At 43.6% G+C, this 27,349-nt stretch overlaps 1 protein-coding gene across 1 annotated transcript in view; it reads left to right on the top strand.

Moving 5' to 3' along the window:
• LOC117512277 (copine-5-like) overlaps positions 1-27,349 on the top strand; it is a 159,663-nt gene that overhangs the window by 17,110 nt on the left and 115,204 nt on the right. Inside the window, exons 3-6 of the mRNA XM_034172289.1 lie at positions 12,929-12,970; positions 13,263-13,338; positions 16,531-16,584; positions 17,133-17,194. Of these exons, the coding sequence (XP_034028180.1) occupies positions 12,929-12,970; positions 13,263-13,338; positions 16,531-16,584; positions 17,133-17,194 (234 nt within the window). The remainder of the gene's footprint in view (positions 1-12,928; positions 12,971-13,262; positions 13,339-16,530; positions 16,585-17,132; positions 17,195-27,349) is intronic.

Here is a 27,349-nt window from a genome sequence, read left to right as displayed (position 1 = left end):
GGGATGAATTCTGAATTTTCAAGATGCATTTGCGCAGTTCCCCAGGGCTCAGTCCTAGGGCCTTTGCTGTTTCTTTTGTATATTAATGGCATATGTTTAGTTTCAAAGTTTATGTGTTGCATTTTATTTGCTGATGACACAACTGTGTTTTGTAGTGGGGCTCATTTGGGACAGGTTCTGGACACGATGGAGAGGGAACTACAGAAGTTAAAGGAATGGTTTGATTCTAACAAACTGCTTCACTTTGGTAAAACAAAGTCCATTGTGTTTGGTAATAAGCCCAGGAACTTATGTAGAAATTTAAGAGTACACAATGTTGAAATTGATGGAAAACACATATAAATCATGTTCAATCTAAAATGTCAAAGATCATTGCCATTTTGTATAAAGCACAAGACCTCCTCCCTCAACATTCATTAGTTACCTTATATCATTCATTACTTGTTCCATATATGACCTACTGTATTGAAGTTTGGGGACCCACCTACAAAACTAATACAAATCCTATATTTTTACTTCCAAAGAAAGCTGTAAGAATTATTTGTAAGAAAAAAGTGCCTGTGGGACCATATAAAGGTACACGTTTATTCCAAGGACACCTTTGTGCACAACACATACAGAGTTTCCTGTCAGGATCTACTTTACAATGACAATAACATCTTAAGGGCAAACGACAAAGAAAGTTGGGCTGAACTTAGAAGAATCATGCTTCAGTCATGGCCAGTCATACACTGGCTGCTCTTGAACATGTTCACATATTTCTGAAAGAAAGCATAACAAAATAATGTGTTTAATAAGGCTTTGACAATTTATCAGCTATATTTTTTTATTTTAAAGGCTTTTCAAAGACATCTGGGCAATATAATCTCTCTAGTGTCTTCCCTGGGGCCTCCTCCCAGTTGGACGTGCCTGGAAGACCTCCTTAGGGAGACGACCAGGGAGCATCCTCACCAGATGCCTGAACCACCTCAACTGGTTCCGTTCACTGCGAAGAAGTAGCGGCTCTACTCAGAGTCCCTGTGGCCGAGCTGCTCATCCGGTCCCAGAATGTAAGCCCAGATAGCAGATGAAGGAATCTCATTTCTACCGCTTGCAGCCACAATCTTCTTCGTTCAGTCATTACCCAAAGCTCATGACGATAGGTGAGGATAGCAGCATAAATCAACTGGAAAATTGAGAGCCTCACATTCTGGCTCATCTCCTTCTTCACCATGACATGTATAATCAAATACTGTGCATTGGGAAAGTATTCACAGCGATCTCTCTAGAGTTGTTCAATCAGATTCAGGTCTGGGCTCTGGCTGGGCCACTCAAGGGCATTCACAGAGTTGTCCTGAAGCCACTCCTTTGATATCTTGGCTGTGTGCTTAGGGTCTTTGTCCTGCTGAAAGATAAACCGTCGCCCCAGTCTGAGGTCATAAGTGCTCTGGGGCAGGTTTTCATCCAGGGTGTCTCTGTACATTGCTGCAGTCATCTTTCCCTCAATCCTGACTAGTCTCCCAGTTCCTGTCACTGAAAAACATCCCCACAGGATGATGCTGCCACCACCATGCTTCACTGTAGGGATGGTGCCTGGTTTCCTCCAAACATGACACCTGGCATTCACGCAAAAGAGTTCAATCTTTTTCTCTTCAGACCAGAGAATTTTGTTTCTCATGGTCTGCGAGTCCTTCAGGTGCATTTTGGCAAACTCCAGGTGCCTGGGAGCGCTGCACGACGTCCCACACCGTGTGCCATTTACTAAGCAGTGGCTTCCGTTGGGCCACTCTACCATACAAGCCTGATTGGTGGATTGCTGCAGAGATGGTTGTCCTTCTGGAAGGTTCTCCTCTCTCCACAAAGGAATGCTGTAGCTCTGACAGTGATCATCGGGTTTTTCGTCACCTCCCTGACTAATAAGGCCCTTCTTCCCCGATTGTTTAGACAGGCAGCCAGCTCAAAGAAGAGTCCTGGTGGATCCACCCTTCCATTTACAGATGATGGACGCCACTGTGCTCATTGGAACCTTCAATGCAGCAGAATTGTTTCTGTCCCCTTCCCCAGATTTGTGCCTCGAGACAATCCTGTCTTGGACGTCTACAGACAATTTCTTTGACTTCATGCTTGGTTTGTGCTGTGACATGCACATGTCAACTGTGGGAACTTATATGTAGACAGGTGTGTGCCTTTCCAAATCATGTCCAATCAACTGAATTTACCCCAGGTGGACTCCAATTAAGCTGTAGAAACATCTCAAGGATGATCAGTGGCAACAGGATGTACCTGAGTTCAAATTTGAGCTTCATGGTAAAGGCTGTGAATACTTACGAGGACCGTCAATAAAGTATAGGTCCTTTTTATTTTTTTCAAAACCTATATGGATTTCATTCATATGTTTTTACGTCAGACATGCTTGAACCCTCGTGCGCATGCGTGAGTTTTTCCACGCCTGTCGGTGACGTAATTTGCCTGTGAGCACTCCTTGTGGGAGGAGTCGTCCAGCCCCTCGTCGGAATTCCTTTGTCTGAGAAGTTGCTGAGAGACTGGCGCTTTGTTTGATCAAAATTTTTTCTAAACCTGTGAGGCGCATCGAAGTGGACACGGTTCGAAAAATTAAGCTTGTTTTCGGTGAAAACTTTAACGGCTGATGAGAGATTTTGAGGTGATACTGTCGCTTTAAGGACTTCCCACGGTTTGGGACGTCGTGCAGCGCTCCCAGGCGCCGTCGTCAGCCTGTTTCAAGCTGAAAACCTCCACATGTCAGGCTCTATTGATCCAGGACATCGTGAGAGAACAGAGAAGTTTCAGAAGAAGTCGGTTTCAACATTTTATCCGGATATTCCACTGTTAGAGGAGATTTTTTTAATGAAAGACATGCGGGCGGATTGCAGCGTCGGCTCGCAGCCACCGCGACGCTCCGCCACAGGAAAAACACTTCCGTTGAAAGCCTTAAGGACAAGTTGGAACATGTCCAGCTGTTAAACAATTTCTCATATACTCACTCCACTGAAAGCCATCAAAAGCCGCCTGGATTTTACAAATGGTTATCAACACAGAGGTGTTTCACGCCAGCTGCGTCCCGATGCGCGGACCCGTCCGCACGTCTTTCATTAAAAAAATCTCCTTTAACAGTGGAATATCCGGATAAAATGCTGAAACTGACTTCTTCTGAAACTTCTGTTCTCTCACGACGTCCTGGATCAATAGAGCCTAAAATGTGGAGGTTTTCAGCTTTAAACAGGCTGACGACGGCACCTGGGACCGCTGCATGACGTCTCGCTCCGTGGGAAGTCCTTAAAGCGACAGTATCACCTCAAAATCTCTCATCAGCCGTTAAAATTTTCACCGAAAACCAGCTTAATTTTTCGAACCGTGTCCACTTCGATGTGCCTCACAGGTTTAGAAAAAATTTTGATCATACAAAGCGCCAGTCTCTCAGCAACTTCTCAGACAAAGGAATTCTGATGAGGGGCTGGACGACTCCTACCACAAGGAGTGCTCACAGGCGAATGATGTCACCGACAGGCGTGGAAAAACTCACGCATGCGCACGAGGGTTCAAGCATGTGTGACGTAAAAACATATGAATGAAATCCATATAGTTTTTGAAAAAAATAAAAAGGACCTATGCTTTATTGACAGCCCTCGTATATACATGTGATTTCTTTTTTTTTATATATATATATATATATAAATTTGCAAAAATCTAAAAAAAAAAAAAAAACAATTTTCACATTGTCATTATGGGGTACTTTGTGTTTTGTGTCAAAACAATGAATTTCATCCATTTTGGAATAAGGCTGTAAAAGAAAATGTGAAAAATTGTGATTACTGTGCTTAGTTTCCGAGTGAACTGTATATGATATACAACCCCAATTCCAATGAAGTTGGGACGTTGTGTAAAATGTAAATAAAAACAGAATACAATGATTTGCAAATCCTCTTCAACCTATATGCAATTGAATATACCACAAAGACAAGATATTTAATGTTCAAACTGATAAACATTATTGGTTTGTGCAAATATTTCCTAATTTTGAAATTGATGCCTGCAACATGTTTCAAAAAAAGCTGGGACAGTGGTATGTTTACCACTGTGTTACATCACATTTCCTTCTAACAACACTCAATAAGCATTTGGGAACTGAGGACACTAATTGTTGAAGCTTTGTAGGTGGAATTCTTTCACATTCTTGCTTGATATACGACTTCAGTTGTCCAACAGTCCGGGGTCTCTGTTGTCGTATTTTGTGCTTCATAATGCGCCACACATTTTCAGTGGGTGACAGGTCTGGACTGCAGGCAGGCCAGTCTAGTACCCACACTCTTTTACTATGAAGCCACACTGTTATAACACGTGCAGAATGTGGCTTGGCATTGTCTTGCTGAAATAAGCAGAGACGTCCCTGAAAAAGACGTTGCTTGTATGGCAGCATGTGTTGCTCCAAAACCTGGATGTACCTTTCAGCATTGATGGTGCCATCACAGATGTGTAAGTTGCCCATGCCATTGGCACTAACACACCCCCATACAATCACAGATGCTGGCTTTTGAACTTTGCACTGATAACAATCTGGATGGTCTTTTTTCTCTTTTGTCCGAAGGACACGACGCCCATGATTTCCAAAAACATTTTGAAATGTGGACTCATCAGACCACAGCACACTTTTCCATTTTGCATTTGTCCATTTCAAATGAGCTCAGGCCCAGAGAAGGCGGCGGTGTTTCTGGATGTTGTTGATGTATGACTTTCACTTTGCATGGTAGAGTTTTAACTTGCACTTGTAGATATAGCGACGAACTGTGTTAACTGACAATGGTTTTCTGAAGTGTTCCTGAGCCCACGTGGTAAGATCCTTTACACAATGATGTCGGTTTTTAATGCAGTGCCGCCTGAGGGATTAAAGGTCACGGGCATTCAATGTTGGTTTTCAGCCTTGCCGTTTACATGTCGAAAGTTCTCCAGATTCTCTGAATCTTCTGATTATATTATGGACTGTAGATGATGGAATCCCTAAATTCCTTGCAATTGAACTTTGAGAAACATTGTTCTTAAACTGTTGGACTATTTTTTCACGCAGTTGTTCATAAAGCTGTGATCCTCGCCACATCTTTCCTTGTGAACGGCTGAGCCTTTTGGGGATGCTCCTTTTATACCCAATGATGACATTCACCTCTTTCCAATTAATCTGTTCACCTGTGGAATGTTCCAAACAGGTGTTCTTTGAGCATTCATCAATTTTCCCTGTCTTTTGTTGCCTCTGTTTCAGCTTTTTTGAAATGTGTTGCAGGTATCCATTTCAAAATGAGCAAATATTTGCACAAAAACAAAGTCTATCAGTTTGAACATTAAATATCTTGTCTTTGTGGTGTATTCAGTTGAATATAGGTTGAAGAGGATTTGCAAGTCATTGTATTCTCTTTTTATTTACATTTCACACAATGTCCCAACTTCATTGGAAATGGGGTTGTAACATTGAAAAGTGATGAGTAATCCACATGCTAGTTGTAATTATATTACCAAATTTAGGTGGTTAACAGGTTATATTTCACAATGTTTATGACCCTGTGCACCAATCAATCAATTTTTTTATATAGCGCCAAATCACAACAAACAGTTGCCCCAAGGCGCTTTATATTGTAAGGCAAGGCCATACAATAATTATGTAAAACCCCAACGGTCAAAACGACCCCCTGTGAGCAAGCACTTGGCTACAGTGGGAAGGAAAAACTCCCTTTTAACAGGAAGAAACCTCCAGCAGAACCAGGCTCAGGGAGGGGCAGTCTTCTGCTGGGACTGGTTGGGGCTGAGGGAGAGAACCAGGAAAAAGACATGCTGTGGAGGGGAGCAGAGATCGATCACTAATGATTAAATGCAGAGTGGTGCATACAGAGCAAAAAGAGAAAGAAACAGTGCATCATGGGAACCCCCTAGCAGTCTACGTCTATAGCAGCATAACTAAGGGATGGTTCAGGGTCACCTGATCCAGCCCTAACTATAAGCTTTAGCAAAAAGGAAAGTTTTAAGCCTAATCTTAAAAGTAGAGAGGGTGTCTGTCTCCCTGATCTGAATTGGGAGCTGGTTCCACAGGAGAGGAGCCTGAAAGCTGAAGGCTCTGCCTCCCATTCTACTCTTACAAACCCTAGGAACTACAAGTAAGCCTGCAGTCTGAGAGCGAAGCGCTCTATTGGGGTGATATGGTACTACGAGGTCCCTAAGATAAGATGGGACCTGATTATTCAAAACCTTATAAGTAAGAAGAAGAATTTTAAATTCTATTCTAGAATTAACAGGAAGCCAATGAAGAGAGGCCAATATGGGTGAGATATGCTCTCTCCTTCTAGTCCCCGTCAGTACTCTAGCTGCAGCATTTTGAATTAACTGAAGGCTTTTTAGGGAACTTTTAGGACAACCTGATAATAATGAATTACAATAGTCCAGCCTAGAGGAAATAAATGCATGAATTAGTTTTTCAGCATCACTCTGAGACAAGACCTTTCTGATTTTAGAGATATTGCGTAAATGCAAAAAAGCAGTCCTACATATTTGTTTAATATGCGCTTTGAATGACATATCCTGATCAAAAATGACTCCACGATTTCTCACAGTATTACTAGAGGTCAGGGTAATGCCATCCAGAGTAAGGATCTGGTTAGACATCATGTTTCTAAGATTTGTGGGGCCAAGTACAATAACTTCAGTTTTATCTGAGTTTAAAAGCAGGAAATTAGAGGTCATCCATGTCTTTATGTCTGTAAGACAATCCTGTAGTTTAGCTAATTGGTGTGTGTCCTCTGGCTTCATGGATAGATAAAGCTGGGTATCATCTGCGTAACAATGAAAATTTAAGCAGTACCGTCTAATAATACTGCCTAAGGGAAGCATGTATAAAGTGAATAAAATTGGTCCTAGCACAGAACCTTGTGGAACTCCATAATTAACTTTAGTCTGTGAAGAAGATTCCCCATTTACATGAACAAATTGTAATCTATTAGACAAATATGATTCAAACCACCGCAGCGCAGTGCCTTTAATACCTATGGCATGCTCTAATCTCTGTAATAAAATTTTATGGTCAACAGTATCAAAAGCAGCACTGAGGTCTAACAGAACAAGCACAGAGATGAGTCCACTGTCCGAGGCCATAAGAAGATCATTTGTAACCTTCACTAATGCTGTTTCTGTACTATGATGAATTCTAAAACCTGACTGAAACTCTTCAAATAGACCATTCCTCTGCAGATGATCAGTTAGCTGTTTTACAACTACCCTTTCAAGAATTTTTGAGAGAAAAGGAAGGTTGGAGATTGGCCTATAATTAGCTAAGATAGCTGGGTCAAGTGATGGCTTTTTATGTAATGGTTTAATTACTGCCACCTTAAAAGCCTGTGGTACATAGCCAACTAACAAAGATAGATTGATCATATTTAAGATCGAAGCATTAAATAATGGTAGGGCTTCCTTGAGCAGCCTGGTAGGAATGGGGTCTAATAAACATGTTGATGGTTTGGACGGTTTTGTGGTTTGGCTGAAAGCTCTGCTTAGGCTGAATCAAGGAGGCAAACCGGCAAAACCAGCTGATGCCAGTCCCAGTCCTACATAAATAGAGCAGGTTGCATCTAAAAGAGCCTTAGGGTGAAAAGCTTTGCTAAAACGCTTCACTTTCTTTGTGGTTAATGTGGTTAATCCCTTCAGCCATGAATATATTGGTTAAAAAAGAAACCTATGAGAATGGAGGTACAAGGGAAGGGAAAGATGTGGAAGAAGAGGTGGCTGGATAGATTAAAAGACTTAAAGGCAAGGGTTTTGAGTGGGAAGAAGTGAAGTATTGGATTGTGTGGAATAAGTTGACCAACCCTACACAGAAGTTTGAAAATGGGGAAAAGGTTGGCTGTCGTTATGAACAACCAATATTAGCACAATGACTGGCTCCTTGTCATTTCTGAAGGTGCATCATGGGAACTTTTGCCTGCAAGTTAACATTTTACAGCAAGAGCATTTTGAACACAGTGCTAGTGGTTTAGGCACAGATACTTATTGTGTAGTTAATGTTGGTTACTACATACTATCCAACCATTACTGTAGTATATAGTAGAAGTAAGAAAGTGAGTTGCTGAGACACAATTCAGATGTACTATGCTGCCACCACGTTACCTGTCCTTTGACCTGGATGTTAACAGATGACACACATGCGCTTGCCCAAGTGTACAGCATTTTTAGATGACTCCTGATGTAGGGTGACCATATTTTGATTACCGAAAACCAAGACAATGAGATACTCAAATGATACTCGAAGTGTACTCAAAGATGAAAACAATGAAAACCAGGACATTTTCATCACGTTCTAAAAAATACCCAGGATGGCCAGAACAGGACATGTTTTGGGAAAACACGATGTTTTGTCACCCTACCTGATGTATACTTGTACAATGGCAATGCCTCTTGGATGTCACTACTGTTTTCATGTCTGCTATACCTGTAGTTTTTGCCTACTACATAGAAAGCTAGTACACAGTAAATTTTGTAGAGCAAATTTAACTCTGCCGGGACTACATTTGGTGTCACTCCAAATAGAGGTAAATAAACTCTATCACAGTGTTAAATCAACTCTGTTATGCTGTGAATGACTCTTAAACTTCAGTCCCACCGAATAATAAGCTATGAATAATGAACCACGCATGGGTGTGTCAGCGATTATTTGAAGAATCACCCACGTTTTAAGCCGTCACGTATCAGCTACTAAGGCGCCTCTATGTGGCTCTCTGTCCCTTGCATGTGCCAGATATCAGCCTCTAGTGAGCCACGACCAACCTGTCATTTGAGCTCCATCCAGCCTCGAGTGGCTCGTGTCCACATATGATCCACGTTAAGCCACATACGATCCATGTAGCTCCATGATTAAATGTGACTTTGGTGCACATTTAATCATGGGTTTGGTCCAAACCTCCAGCCCTCCCACACTTGGTCCCTTTAACGTGTTGGGTTTCAATTCACAGCATCCATTCAAGATGTCACATTTTTTAAATGCGGTCCAAAAAAAGATGTTGCACTGAGTGAGTGCACGCTGCCACAACTGTGGATCACTTCCATAAAACAAGACACCACGATGAGGTGGCCGCTTTAATAACATACACCTGCTGCTGCAACTGTGGAGCATTTCCAAAAAAAAAAACAATTCTTTATTTCTTCCATGGCTTACAGTCACCATGATCCAACTTTTAACTTTATGTCTGCAAAATTGTTCTTTTGTGCGCTCTCATTCTGTGTTCCAGGACAGCTCTGCCATCCATCTCGCGGCTTCATTGGTGTTATTTCTTCCATGGCTTTAAACACACAGCCACTTTGACACTGTGATCCAACTTTTAACTTTGTGTTCATCCATTACTGACTGCAAAATCACTGTTTGCAAGGCGGTTCTGCCTAAATGCTCATTTTGAGCGCGAGTCATTGGGTCAGTGTGCACACACAGCGGAGCTCATCTGATCCATTAACAAGACATTAAATCTATCATAAATATACTTTTACAGCTAGGAATGAACATGCAACTGTTTTACCAAGCTACACAAACATTAAAAATAGCTACCTTTAAGCGGTTCCAAAATATGTTCCTCATGGAGCAGGAGAGAGAGGGAAAAAGTCCAAATGAAACAGTCCTCTGTGATTCCAGAAGCAATCAGAGGTGTTTTCAACATCCAAGGTTTGACAGAAAATGATTAATCTGTGACAAAGTAATTATTTTATGTACAGCATTCAGCACACAAAGCAGGTGGAATTGTGTGCGCAAGTGGGCAGCTGCTCCAAAAATAGCCTTTCAGGTCCCTCGTAGCTGCCAGGCGCTCGGATCATGGACTTTTAGCAGCCTCGTCCACACCACACACATGCCTCTATAATCCTTGTTAGTCATCGTAATGCCTCGTACACAAACTGCCCCATGCTGTTGTTGCTAAATTTTGAACATCTTGAAATTAGCGCCACGCTCAGAGAGGCCTCGTTAACTCAAGGTACTGCCTATATTTTCTTCTCAGAGCCACCATTCTCCTACGATAGTTGAATAAATCCTATTGCAGCAAAAAACAAAAAAACAACAAAAACATTCTGCGTGGCTCATTATTCATCTTTCATTACTGCACTAATTTCACCTTACCACATCTAAACTCCATTTCACATATTGTAAAGAAGATGCTCCTATCTCCTTTTCAATCCCAATCATGTTATATATATGCATATGTATATGTGTGTGCGTGTATGGGTGTATATATATGTGTATATGCATGTATATATATACGAGGTCTATTAGAAAAGTATCCGACCTTATTATTTTTTTCAAAAACCATATGGATTTAAATCACGTGTGATTGCGTCAGACAAGCTTGAACCCTCGTGCGCATGCGTGAGTTTTTCCACGCCTGTCGGTTGCGTCATTCGCCTGTGAGCAGGCTTTGAGTGAGGAGTGGTCCAGCCCCCTCGTCGTTTTCATTGCCAGGAAATGGCGGAATGATTTGGGCTTTTTTTCCATCAGAATTTTTTCAGAAACTGTTAGAGACTGGCAGCTGGAAACCATTAGAAAAATTTATCTGGCTTTTGGTGAAAATGTTACGGGCTTGGTAGAGAATAAGGAGTGTTACTGTCGCTTTAAGGACGGCGTTGCTTTGCGCCATGCATCACCGCCGCGACACGCGAAACCTCCGCTCCTCTTTCCATGACAAAAACTCCTGTAACAGTGGAATGTGCCGTTCATTTCCAAACTGGACGCTGTGTTTTATCCGGGACGTTATCTGACTAGCACAGGAATTGTGAAAAGACGTGGACATCAGCACTTTTTCGGCACATTGAGACAGACGTGCGGAGGAATTCCGCGCGTCACGGTGGTGCCGCATGGCGCAAAGCAACGCCGTGATGAAGCCTCACAGGACATGTTCTGGCATGTCCAGGCACATCCACAATTTCTCGGATAATCACTTGATGGAAAAACCACCGACAGCTGAACGCCATCTCAAAGCCGTCCTGTGAGACCAAAACGGAGGTGGTTTTGTCTCGCTCCAGTAGCGAATCCATCGTGATGCGCGAAGACTCCGCATGGCTTTCCATGACAAAATCTCTTGTTAAAAGTGAAATCTGCCGGAAAATGGTTGATGTCCAGCTCTTGTGATAACCAGAGAAATGGCACACGATGGTCACGGATCCAGACAGCCATCCGTTTAGAAATGAAATGGTCGTTCAGCCTGTCGATGGCGGCTTCGGAGCGCAGCGCACCCCACAGCCGCTGGGGGCCGTCCTTAAAATGACAGTAACACTCCTTATTCTCTACCAAGCCCGTAACATTTTCACCGAAAGCCAGATAAATTTTTCTAATGGTTTCCAGCTGCCAGTCTCTAACAATTTCTGAAAAAATTCTGATGGAAAAAAAGCCCAAATCATTCCGCCATTTCCTGGCAATGAAACAACGACGAGGGGGCTGGACCACTCCTCACTCAAAGCCTGCTCACAGGCGAATGACGCAACCGACAGGCGTGGAAAAACTCACACATGCGCACGAGGGTTCAAGCTTGTCTGACGCAATCACACGTGATTCAAATCCATATGGTTTTTGAAAAAAATAATAAGGTCGGATACTTTTTTAATAGACCTCGTATATGCACGTGTGTGTGTGTGTGTGTGTGTGTGTGTGTGTGTGTGTATATATATATATATATATATATATATACATATTCTATTTCTACCTCATTTCTTATGTCTTGTACTGTTACAAGTATTATTATTATTGCTTATCCTTGCACACGCTGTTTTGATGAACATTTTCCTCTACTTGCACCCACCTTGTGTGTTTTTTAAGAGCTGATGTAACATGCAAACTTCTCCTCTGTGAGATCAATAAAGTTTATCTTTATCTTTATTTGGTGGGACCAGGGCTTTATTGCAGTTGAAAAACTTGATTTGACAATATAGCTGATTTCACACTATAATAGAGTTTATGTAACTATTTGGATCAAATGTAGTCGCTGTAGAGTGAATTTTACTCTCCAAAATTTGCTGTGTATGTGTATTTGGGTATGGCGAATGTTTCATCATTTTACCACCCCATTTTACCATTTTACCACCCCTGCATCATCAATTTTTTAACCATCAATTGCAATTTTTATTGTCAAATAATCTAAACCTTAAATATCATCTTTAATGTGATGTTTAAAAAAACAAAAAGACAGCCAGGCTCTCTGCAAAAATGAATATCTGTAAATCTGCCCACAGCATCACCATTCATCTTAAGTCAGACAGTTTGACAGTGTGACAGTCTGCTGTGAAGTTGAACACAAAGAAAGAAAACAAAATTGCAACACTGCCTTCCAGAAAACCGAGGCTGAGAGGCTCACACTGGACAATGTGAACAACAGTTCGACTTGGGTGAAATTAGTCTTCAGTGACGGATTTTGTTTTTTGTTCATAGATTAATAATTGATACCATAATTGTTAAGTGGTTTTCCACTTGTTTATGGTTGTACCACTGATTACAGCAAACAAAAACAAGGTAATTAAAATGTCTCTTTATTTTTCCGTGGTTAGTGAATAAAGATTTTCTATGCTCCCATGTTTCCGTTACTTTCTTCAGCATTTAGAAGTTTTCTTAGTTTGGGAAAAGTCTGCAATTTAAGGAAACCAGAAATAATTAATGCCAAGCCTGTAATCACAAGTAGAGTGCATTAACTGATGCTGCATAGGGTCCATTAGATCCTTTAAATTACTGTACGCATCCATATTTTGCATGTAAAATACAGAGCAGGCTTTGATATATTATTCATCCTTCACTAACAATTAATTCGTTTTAATAGTTTGCTTTCAATGCGCCATTTCACAGAAGCTCGCTGCAAAGTTTTCCTTCAAGGACATTTAAGTCTGTGACTTGTATTACATGAATAAAGTCAAGCTGTTTGCTGTTCTTTGATGTATTTTACAGGACAATCAAAGTGGAAGTGTATGACTGGGACAGAGACGGAAGGTAATGGATGAACACTTGTGGCTACATGACTACAACACAATTAAAATATAATTGATCTTTTAAGTTTTAATGATGTGTGTTTAATGACAAATGTGTCTTCAGAATTCTTTCAGTTTTCCACTCTGTTAAAGCTCTCATCGAATTCACAAATGATCCAAGTTAATCGCTATCCATTCTTGATTAACATCTGATTAATATATTATGTCTGTGCTTCAGTGGCCAAGGTATAATAATAATTCAAATTACATCATCTGCTCAACATTTTCTAACAAGATTTTTTTCTTTCTTTCAGCCATGACTTCATTGGGGAGTTCACCACCAGTTACAAAGAACTATGCCGCGGTATGTGCCAGTTAAACATCTATGAGGTGAGTTCAATGGAGTCACTTAATCTGGTTTTTCACAAATTTAATGGAAAAAAGAAACTGTACACATTTTATTTAGGTGAACAGCCGAGATCAGAACACCAGAAGCACCAGGACATTATCTGTATGGTCAGCAACTTGAAACATGAAGCACGGTGCAAAAGTTATTCGTGATGTAGCCATGCATGTTCCTTTGGTTAAAATATCTTTTCCTGCATGGGCCCAAAAGCCCAACCTTCACTTTTGTGGCCGCACTGAGAAATCATTCTTTGATTGAAGAGCCATTCACTGTCCCCTTTGGCTTCTCAAAGTCTCATTAAGTTTAATTACCTGAAGGTCTCCAGACTTCGGTAGTTTGAGCTGGAATTGTGGTTAAGTGAGAGTAACAACATCCCTCGTCTTTCCTACCTGCTGCTAAGCACCTGAGAGGTTACGTGGTCGTGCAGACTATATGAGCTACGGTGTTTCAGTTGATGAGAATACAAATGGGAATGCAAGAGAACCATGCTACTGGTTGGAGCTGTTCAGATCATTCTTGGAGGGTCAGATGGGGCATTACTGTTAGGAACTCGAACACTCCAATCGTACCCCTCCTCATTAAAACACTTGCCATGTTACATTAGACTGTGAATTAGTCACGGAAGGGGCTAAAAGAGGATTGGGGCCAGTGTAGAGATGGAGAAGGGAATAGAGCCAATTTAAAGAGCGAAAGAATGAGTGAGTAGTGTACGGAGCTGGCCTTTCACATTGCTGATGTGGCAGAAATCAGAATAAGGTCCATTCATTACCCTTCACCAAACCTTTATATATGAATAAGGAGAATTAAACAGAACGGCTCTCTGATCTCTTTTCAGCGTCTTTGTATCAGATAGTACTCAAACTCCAGCCAAAAACTCCATAAAGCTTTTACAGATGATGAAAAATGAATTTGAATAGGTCACGGGCTGCTGGCTCATCCCCTTTGCTGATTCCTGAGTAACCTGCAATGCAGGAGGCCACCAAACATGATGTCTACGAGCTGCGATGACAGCAGTCGGAAGTTAACAGAAGTAAGTGTAATAGAGAGTGATGTCTGGGAGGGGGGGCTGTTGTGAACCTCTGAGTGGCTGAGTGATGGCCGTGCGGATAAATATGAAGCATCATCGCATTTTGAGCTGAAGAGCAGAAGAGAAAAGCAGAGAGCAGCATTGCCTTTACTTTCTTCGCTGACGTGGGTTGAATCTTCTGACAGAGTCTTACTGTAAAGTAGGCAAAAATCCTGGGTTAGGAGTTCTAATGGGAGGTGTGGCAGGTACAGCCACATTGTGTGACCATTTCAGAGCATTCTAAGTTAGTGGGCATTCAGTGACATTATCAGCCAGCCTTTCTTTATCTGCTCACCTTTAATATGTTATAGAGTATCAGCACCTATGCAAATTAATGGTACCCTCCAGGGAACACCCTAGTAAATGATAATAAAGTTGGTTAATACATACTAAGCAGGGTTGTAGCTAGGATACAATTTTTGTGTAGTGGTAATGTCGAGGGAGAGAAGAGAACGAGGGGTGGGGGGTGGGTGGGTGCAGAAGGGGGGAAGCTTTTGAAAATTCAAGCTAAAAATTGGCCATTCTAGGGGTACCCAAAGGGGAAAAGCCAGGTACGACAGCCCACGTCCCTTCATCATGTCCAGAAGGCCAGGGAAGTTTGTTGAGTGGGCAATCTCATTCTGGGTTAGCCAGTACATGGCCCTCAGTGAGGCAGTCAGAGTCCATGGACATTTTTAAGTCAAGACTTAAAACCTATTTTTATTCTCTTTTTTACCAGTTTTTATTTCGTTATGTTTTATTCTATTTTTATTTATCTATTTTTTATTATTGTACTTCTGTTTTTAATTATGTATTTGATTTTTTTTTATTATTTATTTATTTTAATTTTTTATGTTGAACTGTTCTGTGTGAGGCACCTTGACAGCTTTTGTTGTAATTTGGTGCTTTATAAGCTGATTAAATTGAAACTGAACAACATTTTATTGAGTGTTAAAGTAAATAAAAATGAAATTGGTTACTGGATCCTTAAACTCTGCACATAATAAACTCTACATGGTGGATCCTTGATCTCTGGACATAAACAGAAATAAAATCTGTTAGTTTTTTTGTCAAAAGCATTTCCTTTCAGACATTATTATTGGCATTTCCTTACCTCTGAGCTGAGCTCTTTCCAGCTCTGCTGCAGGTCAGGTTTATAAAGAATGCAGGACGTCTCATTTTGGGAGGAAAAAACGTTTTAGTCGATTGTAGTTTATTGTCTGTATTGCAATGTTTGTAAAAGGTGTCATTTTATTTAAAGCGGCGAGTCATTTTGAAGTTATTAATTCCGAGCGGACTCTGTCTCAGAGAGACAGAGTCAGAGAGCCGCGCAGCGTTTGAAGCTCGTTTCTCGACTGCAACAATACAAGAGTCCCAGTTAGTGACTTTAATCCACACAAAAATGACTCATGATATTTTAATGGCTTTCAGAGGGGTTAAGAAGCGGACTTACCGCTTCTGAAGAGCAGTGAATCAAAGAGCCACGAGCCATTGAATCGAAGCATTGCTTGGATTCATGCTTCAAACTGGAGTCGTGCTGCAGAAACGGTTGATTACAGACGCTGTATTGAAAATCGTAACGGTCCAAAATAAGCATAACGGTCCAAAATTATAGCGTAACGGGCCGTAACACAACTTTGCGCTAGCTAGAACCCTGCTAAGTGTTCAGCTGCAGGGGCAACAGTGAACAGAGAATTTTCACCTTGATGGCATACATGTTTTTGCATGGAGAAGCAAATACTGTGTATTTATCTGCTCACATTATTTTGCAGCAGCGGATTTTTGCACAATATGATTATGTCTATAACTGTATATCATTTTGTTGTTGCGTGTTTACGATTTGAAGAGCCCTACGTTACATAAGTTACATGTAACACTGCCAGATTGGTAAAACGTGCATACTAGGATGTGAAATCAGACTTAGTGTAGTGAATCTTCCTGCAGGCAATGATCACTGCTATCTTTCTCACCTACTGCTGTTAGTGATTTCACTGCTTCTGCCCCATTACCCTTACAGATGTGGAGAAGTAGGAAAAAAAAGATTTTATTACTCACCCAAGGATGTATAGAAAGAATCCTGGTGCATGTTTCCATTACCATTATACTTCTTTCTATTCTACCTTCATGCTAGGTGGTGAATGCTAAGAAGAAAATAAAGAAAAAGAGATACATCAACTCTGGGATGGTGAGTCTGAGCTGTGAGATAAGAACCAACCTTCAGGCGCACTCACACCCCTGCCCTCCGATGTGTTTGTATTCATCAGGACATTTCCGCTAAGTGGATTGCATGAGACAGTGCAGCTCTGTTAAATGTTTTGTTCAATTCCCACCTGAAAGCCTTATGATCCAGACAGTGAAAGTAGATGGGAAAACATTCGCATGACCTGAAAGGAGGCAATTAACTAAATCCAGCGGGGGACGTCTGTGTGTCCTTTTTCTGAGGATTTATGGGTGATGTTTATAAATGAGCGACTGCATTGTTGGTGGTTCTGACTGAATTTTGTGCCTCCACTATTAAAATCTGCAAGTAGTTATTCATCACACCATTACTGATTAATCTTGGCTCAGAGATTGTGCTATTAATATAAAATGATGTCCAGACATTGAAGTTGTTGTGTGCATGTCCTTCTGTCTGTGGTCAGCTCAGAGGTCAGTGACTAATGCGTAGACTGGAACTGTTTATTGTCATAATTATAATTCATGTGATGATGCACTTGGACATTTTTCCCTCAGGTGTCGTTGTTGTCATTTAATGTGGAGTCAGAACACACGTTCCTGGATTACATCAAAGGAGGGTAAGTTCACTGTCTCTGATGTATTTCAGTAAGCCTACTAAAGCAGTGTGGATCATTGTGTGAATGCAGAGATCAAACTAGGAAATGTTTTCTGACAGTGCTCAGCCTGCTACGTAACAAGCCGACCCAAAACAAATTTTTAAACTGATTTTGCTGTCTGACAATTCCCAGCATAGAAACCATTTAATGTTTGCATTACTCCTCTAGGAGCTGAAAGATAGATAATAAATGCAAATTAAAAATTGCAACTTGGCACTGCTGAGCAACTTAAAGCTAGTTGGCTCACAGATCTGGCAACTTTCTTCCGACAGACTGTGTGCTGTTATGACACTGTGACGCTCTTCTAATCTCTACATGGTTGAATTAATTTCTTTTCAGAATCAGAATCAGAATCGCCTTTATTGTCATTGTAATTTGCATTACAACGAGATTTGAGTGCAACTCCAAAAAGGTGCTTTCCGTGGTGCGAGTAATTTTTAGCCAAATAAAAGATAGTGAAATTTAACGGTAAATTATATATATAGTATATGTACAACTAATATAAAGATAAGGTAAGGTAATATAAACAAAAGGTAAAATAAAATAAAGTAAAATAAAATGTGGACCAAGTAAAATGTAAAACGAGAATTATATACAAATGTGGAATCATATTGCACGGGAATATTGCACATGGTTTACAGATATTGCACAAGAAACTGGAAGGTGCAGATTAGAGTGATTTGTTATTGTTCAGTGCAGTGATCGCTCTGGGGAGAAAGCTGTCCCTGAGTCTGTTTGTCCTAGGTTTGATTGACCTATAGCGTCGGCCGGAGGGTAGTAGGTGAAACAGGTGGTTGCTGGGGTGGGATGTGTCTTTGCTGATGCTAGCAGCTCTGCTGAGGTAGTGAGAGCTGGCAATGTCTTCCAGGCTGGGCAGAGAGCAGCCAGTGATCACCCTCTGCAGCTCTCTCCTGTCTGCTGCTGAGCACCCCCCCTACCACACTATGATGCAGTACGTCAGGATGCTCTTGACAGTGGCTCTGTAGAACAACACCAGCAGCTTCTCCTCCAGATTGTTTCTCCTGAGCACCCTCAGGAAGTGGAGTCACTGCTGAGCTTTCTTCACCACCACTGTGGTGTTGGCAGTCCAGGAGAGACTGTCAGAGAGATGTACTCCCAGTAACCTGATGGAGCTGACCCTTTCCACACAGTCCCCTTGGATGTAGAGCGGGGTTGGGTCAGCCCTGTTGTTCCTGAAGTCCAAGATTATTTCTTTTGTTTTTGTGGTGTTCAGTGGCAGGTTGTTAGCTGAACACCACGCTGTCAGTCGATTGACCTCATCTCTGTAGTCAGTCTCATCCCTCCCTGAGATGAGCCCAACCACTGTGGTGTCATCCGCAAACTTTATGATGGTGTTTGTGGGATGGGTCAGAGAGCAGTCGTGCATGTAAAGGGTAAACAGGAGGGAGGTTCAGTACACAGCCTTGAGGAGAACCGGTGCTGAGTGTGATGGTGGAGGAAAGGTGGGTGCCACGTTTCACAGACTGTGGGCGGTTTGTGAGGAAGTCCTTGATCCACTGGCAGATGGGAGTGGAGATGCCCAGATGTGTCAGTTTCTGGACCAGGCTCTCTGGGATGATGTGGTTGAAGGCTAAGCTGAAGTCCAGGAAGAGCATCCTCACATAGCTCCCCTGGTGCTCCAGGTGGTTCAGCACGGTGTGGAGAGCTGTGGTCATAGTGTCCTCTGTGGAGTGGTTTGCCCTGCAGGCAAACTGGTGGGGATCCAGAGTGGGAGGCTGACAGGCCCTGATGTGCTGAGAGACCAGTCTTTCAAAGCACTTCGTGACCACAGGCATAAGTGCAACAGGCCTGTAGTCATTTATGCTCTCCACTGCTGACTTCTTTGGGACTGGAATGATGGTGGAGGATTTGAGGCAGGGTGGAATGGTGGCCTGCGACAGGGACAGGTTGAAGATGCAGGTGAAAACTCCAGCCAGTTGGTCAGCACACGCTTTGAGCACCTTTCCAGGTACACCATCAGGGCCGGCTGCCTTCCTGGGGTTCACCGCCTTCAGCACACGTCTCACTTCGTGTTCCTGAAGTGTTAGCGTGCTAATGCTGGAGGGTAGTGGGTGTGGAGTTGCTGCGGGTCTGTCTGCTTCAAAGCGGGCAAAGAAGCTGTTCAGCTCTTCTGCCAGCGAGGCGTCAGACCTAGCATTTCCTGGGTTGCTGCTTCTGCAGTTGGTTATATGATTTATTCCCTGCCACATCCTTCTGGGGTCATTTGCAGCAAAGTGGTCCTCTATCTCTTCCTGGTAGGCAGCCTTGGCCTCCCTGATGCCTCTTTTCAGGCCGGACCTGGCCGTGCTGTACAGGGCCCTGTCCCCTGATTTAAAGGCGATGTTGCGGCTTTTTAATAGGGACTGGACTACGCTGTTCATCCAGGGTTTCTGGTTGGGAAAAACCCTGACCCTTTTGTTGATGGTGACAGTGTCAACACAGTTCTTAATGTAAGAGAGTACGGTGTCAGTGTACTCCTGCAAATGCGTTCACCACGACTTACAACAATCAGTCCTGTACATATCAAATTAATTATGCTGATGTCCATCAAAACTAAAATAACTCTGCATCATTCACACTGACAGAAGAGTTTTGCTGTTCGAAGAGTTTGACCTGGAGTATCAATGAGGCAGGCAAAATCTTTTCGTCGGTATACTGTAAGGATTTCTGTGCTTACCTCACTGTTAGCAGAAAGTCCACACAGCACCCACATTCAAAAACCTACTGTGCCGCTTCAGCTTATACAAACGAGACAGCAGCTGGCGTCGAATGCAAATTCAGCTCAACGTGGCCAGTTGTGAGCTGAAGCAATATTGACTCTGCTTTCTCCCTTTAGCAATTCTTCTCATATCGTCAACAGCCCACTTTTCCCTGCTGGGATAAACTGTGTATCTTTAAAGAGTTTTTAAGCCTCCTTGCCACGTCACTTTAGGGCATGGCTGTGTTTCTTTTTTGTCACACATATAAATAATAAGGATCTGCAGCCAGCTTCAGATCCTCTGTCTCATTTAGGCAACAATGGATTATAGGTTTGTAGAAGAATGCCTCTTATTTGATATTTTGTACCGTTGTGCTATTCGTCTGCTGAGAAGAGTTGCTGGCATTGTGTGTTCGCCGCTCTTCTGATTTTCTCCAGTTTTCTCGTGTATAATTCGGTTTTTAGTGGCTTGAGTGTAATTTTTATTTTGGATATGTACTTAACGTGGTTTTTGGTCCTTCATTGTGCATTTTTAGTTATCTTTGATTGTTTATTGCCTGCTTTGCGCTGTACGACGCCGCATTTCACTCCCTCGGCTGGAGTGATGCTAAGCTACTCTGCAGCTGAGCTACGAAGCTTGAACAACAATAATGTCCCTCGGGACATTCTCGCTATCAGAGAGCTTGGCTTGTTCCGCCGACGTCGCTGTGTCCACAGAGGCTCCCGGAGAAAGTTTGTGTTCCATCGAACTGGGTCGTCTGTGCCGGTCATCTGGTCAGCTGAGCGCATCGGTGCTCGGTGCCCATGTCATCAGAGCGCTGCAGCTTCTGGGAATTGTAGTCCTGATGTGACGACAGCAGTTCCTGACACTCTCCGGGCGCTGGATGGAAAACGTGGAGTGGATTTTAAGATACTCAGGCCTATTCAAAGATGTCAGTCTGTCAAACCGACAGAAGTCTTCAGTTTGGGTCTTATTAACATCGGCTCTTTGTCCTCAAAATCCCTGTTGATTAACGATCTAATTATGGATCATCATTTGGACATGATTGGGTTATGTGAAACCTGGCTCAAACCCACAGCTGTTCTTCCTCTGAATGAGGCCTGCCCACATTCAGTCACATGTCTCGTTGTGCGAAGCAAGGCGGGGGTGTTGCTTTTATCTATAAATCCAAGTTTACCTTCTCGACTGTCGGGGGGCATAAATATAATTCGTTTGAGCATTTGACTCTCCGCTCTGCCCATGATGCTACATATTGTCAGGGTCAGAAGTATGGAAATCAATCATGCCATGTTGTCACTGTTTATAGGCCTCCTGGCCCATATTCTGAATTTTTAGATGAATTTGGTGCATTCATCTCTAGCCTGTCAGCTAGTGTGGACAACATTTTGATTATTGGTGATTTTAATATTCACATAAATAAGCCCTCTGATCCCCTTTGCAAGTCATTTATGGAACTTGTGGATGCGCTGGGATTCCAGCAATGTATTCAGGATTCAACACATACTAGTGGAAATACCCTTGATCTGGTACTCACACGTGGCCTTGCTGTCACAAACATTGACATTTTGCCTCTTGCCTCGGTGATCTCTGACCACTCATTTGTTAGGTGTGCATTTATGTTGCTGCGCCTAGTGGATCGAAAGCCTTGTCTTTATTTGCGGCGATACATTACTCCTTCAATTATGATAGAACTCGAAGCCAGACTGCCTGAAATTTTGGCCTCGAGGTTAGAGAATATTCAATCAGTAGATAGTCTTGTGGATGGCTTGAACTCAGCGCTCAAGGCCACACTGGACAAGGTTACGCATCCTCTCTTGAGGACGCACCTTCCCAAGGCATACTCACCTTGGTTTAATGGTTACCTGCGTGACCTTAGGCAGAAGGCTCGAGGTTTAACGGAAATGGCGTAGTTCTAAGTTAGAGGTGTTCCATCTTGCATGGCGAGATGCTGTCTTGGATTATAAGCAGGCACTACTGGCTACAAAACGTGCCTATTATTCTCATTTGATTAATAAAAATAAGCACAATTCCAAGTTTTTGTTTGAAACTGTAGCACTTCTTATTCATGGACAGCCACCTGTTATTCACTCTCCTTTCTCAGCACAGGACTTCTTGGATTACTTCGAGAAGAAAATTGAGGATATTAGGTTGAGTATATCTCAGCAGGCTTTGGCCCAACCACTGCATACTGCTGTGGAGGTGGATGCGCCCACTGAGGTGGTATCCAGATTTACAGATTTTGATGGTATCTCGCTAGGCGCACTGACGAAGCTCGTGATGTCTACTAAAAGCACAACCTGTTTAATTGATCCTATACCAACAAAACTGTTTAAGGACCTGTGGCCCATTCTTGGGCCAACTGTGCTGGAAATTATAAATCTCTCATTAACTTCTGGATCTGTTCCTAAGTGTTTTAAGTCTGCAGTGATCAAACCATTACTTAAAAAATCTAATCTCGACCCTAGTGTATTGAAGAATTATAGACCGATATCAAATCTGTCATTTTGTTCTAAAATCTTGGAAAAAGTGGTCTCGCGACAGCTCGTGGACTACCTCACTGACAATAATCTTTTTGAGCCACTGCAGTCTGCTTTTAGAAAATTTCACTCCAGAGAGACAGCACTTACTAAAGTAGTGAATGACCATTTGCGAGCAATGGACTTGGATATCACTACGGTGCTGGTGCTGCTGGATCTTACTGCTGCATTTGACACTGTGGATTACCATATTCTACTCAATAGGCTGGAGAATCACTTTGGGATTACTGGAACTGCTCTTGCATGGTTGACGTCGTACCTGTCCAGTCGTTCCTACTGTGTATTGTGTAATGGAACCTCCTCCGATCGTAGAGACATGAAGTTTGGGGTTCCTCAGGGATCCGTTTTGGGCCCCTTGCTTTTTTCTCTTTATGTACCACCCCTCGGGAATATATTGCAGCGTTTTGGGATTCCCTTTCATTGCTATGCTGATGACACTCAATTGTATATGCCAATAACTGCTGGTAATCTTACTCACATAAAATCCTTGGAAGATTGTCTTGCATCAGTAAGAAGTTGGATGTCTAGTAACTTCCTACTTTTAAATTCTGATAAGACTGAAGTTATGGTTTTTGGTCCAGCGAGATATCGGCATCAATTTGATCAGCTAGCATTTAGCTTAGGTCCGTGTGTTATACATCATACGGATAAAGTGAGGAACCTTGGAGTAATTTTTGATCCTGCGTTGTCCTTTGATCTCCACATTAGAGACATTACAAGGACTGCCTTCTTCCATTTGCGAAATATAGAGAGGATTCGTCCTATTCTGTCATTGGCTGATGCTGAGACTTTGATTCATGCGTTTGTCTCTTCTAGATTGGACTATTGTAATGCTCTATTCTCTGGCTTACCACAGTCCAGGATCAGGGGTCTTCAATTGGTTCGGAATGCTGCTGCCAGACTTTTGACACGGAGCAGAAAGTTTGACCACATTACGCCAATCTTGGCGTCCCTGCACTGGCTTCCTGTTTCTGCAAGATCGGATTTTAAAGTACTGATTTTAGTTTATAAAATTGTTCATGGACTTGCACCTCCCTATCTGGCTGACTTGATAAGCCCCTATGTACCAGCTCGGGCCCTGCGTTCTCAGGGTGCAGGTCACAGAGCTTTTTCCTATCGTGCCCCAGCTCTGTGGAACGATCTGCCGGCACACATTCGGCAGTCGGACACTGTGGAGACCTTTAAATCACGTTTAAAGACTCATTTATTTTCCCTGTTTTATCATTAGCGTTATGATGTGTTTTTAATCTTCTATTCTTTTACTGCTGTCTTTCTTTTATGGTTGTTTTTATTGTGTTTTAAATTTTTAATTGTTTTTTTATGTTGTGAAGCGCCTTGAGACGATTTTGTCGTGAATTGGCGCTATATAAATTAATAAATTTGAATTTGAATTTGAACTGCAGTCCTAGCGTCTGGTGGGATGTACAAACGGTTAGGTGGTCCACCGCCGGGGTCTGGGTGATGCGTCAGGGCCTCCCTGATGATGTTCTCCACGTCCCGCGTCAGTGTGGCGACGATAGTGGACTCCGGGATGATGTTTTCTGGTGGATCCGACAGCTCCGCTTTGACTTCTTCTTCATGCACCCAGGACAGTGCGTCTGACCGCTGGTTCTTAGTCCCGGGGCGATAGGTGATCCTGAAGTCAAAACGGCCAAAAAAAAGAGACCAACGGGCTTGCCTGGGGTTCAGACGCTTAGCGGTCCAGATATACTCCAGGTGAAAACCGTGAATGGAACCACAGCTCCCTCCAACAAGTGTCTCCACTCCTCCAGGGCCTCCTTCACCACCAGGAGCTCCCGATTGCCGATGTCATAATTCCGCTCTGCTGGGGTCAACCTGCGGGAGAAATAGGCACAGGGGTGGAGAACCTTATCGGATTCCCTGCTCTGGGACAGCACGGCTCCTATCCCTGAGTAAGAGGCATCTACTTCCACAACAAACTGGCGGCTAGGATCAGGCTGCACCAGAACTGGCGCAGTAGAGAACCGGCGTTTCAACTCCCTAAATGCGGCTTTGCACCGATCCGACCAGGTGAAGGGAACTTTTGGAGAGGTCAGGGCTGTAAGGGGCCCAACAACCTGACTATAGCCCTTGATAAACCTCCAATAGAAATTAGCGAAGCCGAGGAACTGTTGCAGCTTCCTACGGCTTGCCGGTTGGGGCCAATCTCTCACCGCCGCTACCTTAGCCGGATCAGGGGCGACGGAGTTGGAGGAGATTATGAACCCCAGGAAGGACAAAGAAGTACGGTGGAACTCGCACTTCTCGCCCTTCACAAACAGCCGGTTCTCCAACAACCGCTGCAGGACCTGACGTACATGCTTAACATGGGTCTCAGGATCCGAGGAGAAGATGAGGATATCGTCTAGGTATACGAAGACAAACCGATGCAGGAAGTCCCGCAACACGTCATTTACTAATGCTTGGAACGTCACGGGGGCGTTAGTGAGGCCGAACAGCATGACCAGGTACTCAAAGTGACCTAACGGGGTGTTAAAGGCCGTGTTCCATTCGTCTCCCTTCCGGATCCGAACCAGGTGATACGCGTTCCTAAGATCCAATTTAGTAAATATTTTGGCTCCATGCAGGGGCATGAACACTGAATCTAACAGGGGCAATCGGTATCGGTTGTGAACCGTGATCTCGTTCAGCCCTCTGAAATCAATGCATGGACGGAGTCCGCCGTCCTTCTTGCCCACAAAAAAGAAACCAGCACCTAATGGGGAGGACGAGTTCCAGATCAACTTGGCAGCTAAAGAGTCCCGGATGTAGGTTTCCATCGATTCTCGCTCAGGGCGTGAGAGGTTGTACAGTTTACTGGACGGATACTCAGCGCCCGGGATTAAATCAATGGCACAATCGTATGGTCGATGCGGGGGAAGCGTGAGTGCCAGATCTTTGCTGAAAACGTCAGCAAGATCGTGGTACTCAACTGGCACCGTCGTGAGATTGGGAGGGACTCGAACCTCCTCTTTAGCAGTCTCACCGGGTGGAACCGAGGATCGTAAACACTCCCGGTGGCAGGTTTCGCTCCATTGAGCCACAACCCCAGATGGCCAATCGATTCAGGGATTGTGTTTACTAATCCATGGATAGCCCAAAATAACTCTGGAGGTAGAAAGTGTCACAAAAAACACAATCTCCTCCCTGTGATTCCCAGACACAACCAGTGTTAAGGGCTGTGTCTGGTGTGTGATTAATGGAAGAAGGGTGCCATCTAGTGCCCGTACCCTCACTGGTGAAGGAAGAGCCACTAGAGGAAGCCCTACTTCTTTAGCCCATCTGCTATCTAGCAGATTCCCTTCTGACCCCGTGTCGATTAGTGCTGGGGCTTGAAGGGTTAAATCCCCACAGAGGATCTCAACTGGGATTCGTGCGGATTTTCGTGCATTACCCGCGTGTGTGTTATGGCCCACCCTTAGCCCAATCTCTAAGGGCGAGCGTTGGTGTTTAACCGCTTGGGGCATTGTTTCTGCAAATGCTCGTTAGAGCCGCAGAAAAAGCACTCTCCACAGGCCAGCCTCCTCTGTCTGTTTTCTAATTTTATTTTGGCCCTGCTCGTGTGCATAGCTTCGTCAGCAGGGGGAGCTGTCGTCACACGGAGCACTCTGGCTCTGGAGCGTGGGGAAGGCGGGGCTGCTTCGGACCGGGAAGGGAGAGGGGCAGCGCATGCCCGGCCACGTCCTTCGTCTCGCTCCCGTCGACGTTCTTCCAATCGGTTGTCTAAATGTATGACTAAATCAATAAGCCCGTCTAAATCCCGCGGCTCATCTCTATCCACCAGGTGCTCCTTCAGGACCGAAGACAGTCCATTTACGAAGGCGGCGCGGAGCGTTACTGTATTCCAGCTGGCAATCGTGGCCGCGACACAGAAGTCGACTGCATACTCTGCAGCGCTCCGTCGCCCCTGTCGAATGGACAGCAGCAGCGTGGAAGCAGATTCGCCTCGATTAGGGTGATCAAACACTTGTCTGAATTCCCGTACGAACCCAGTGTAAGTCGTTAGGAGCCGCGAATTCTGCTCCCAAAGCGCCGTAGCCCAGGCGTGTGCCTCACCTCGAAGCAAATTGACAATATAAGCCACCTTGCTGGAGTCTGACGCATACATTACTGGACGCTGAGCGAAGACGAGCGAGCACTGCATTAAGAAGTCCGCGCACGTCTCAACACAGCCTCCGTACGGCTCCGGGGGACTTATGTATGCTTCAGGGGATGTGGGGGGGGTCCGTTGAACAACCACAGGAGGGTCCCTGTTCTGCAACAGGTCGGCAGGAGGAGGAGCGGCAGCCGCGTGCTGTGCACGCGCTTCCACCTGTGCGGTGAGAGCCTCCATCCTACGATTGAGTAGTACATTCTGCTCGGTTACCAAATCCAACCGAGCAGTGAAGGCGGCCAAAAATTGCTGCAACGCACCCATTATTCCTCCTGCAGAAGCCTGTGCACCTTGCGTCTCCATTGACTGTTCAACGGGTGGGTTGTGCCCCTCGGGATCCATGACGTTGGCCGAGATATCCTGTTGGGGAAAGTGTAATGCACGGACCCACAACAGGGGGCGCAAATGAACGGTCAATAGATAATCCATTGTGAAGCGCCTTGAGACGATTTTGTTGTGAATTGGCGCTATATAAATTAATACATTTGAATTTGAAATTTGATATTTTATAAAATAGGCCATATCCCATAAAAGTTGTCTGTTGCATTAGTCTTCAAAGTCAGTTTTAGCCGCCCTAAAATGTTCGGTTTTGTTGAAATAGTGCAGCTTGTCTGAACTCAGCGTGATTGTACAACACATTTATAAGTGGATATTTATAGTTAGCTGTAAGTCGCTGCAGCAGAACAGAGAACATTAATGAGTGCTGTGAACGTTGCTGATATGGTGT

Source organism: Thalassophryne amazonica, chromosome 6, assembly GCF_902500255.1.
Source record: "Thalassophryne amazonica chromosome 6, fThaAma1.1, whole genome shotgun sequence".
In the NCBI taxonomy this organism is placed as follows: Eukaryota; Metazoa; Chordata; class Actinopteri; order Batrachoidiformes; family Batrachoididae; genus Thalassophryne; species Thalassophryne amazonica.
This window is presented reverse-complemented; position numbering and strand designations above follow the sequence as displayed.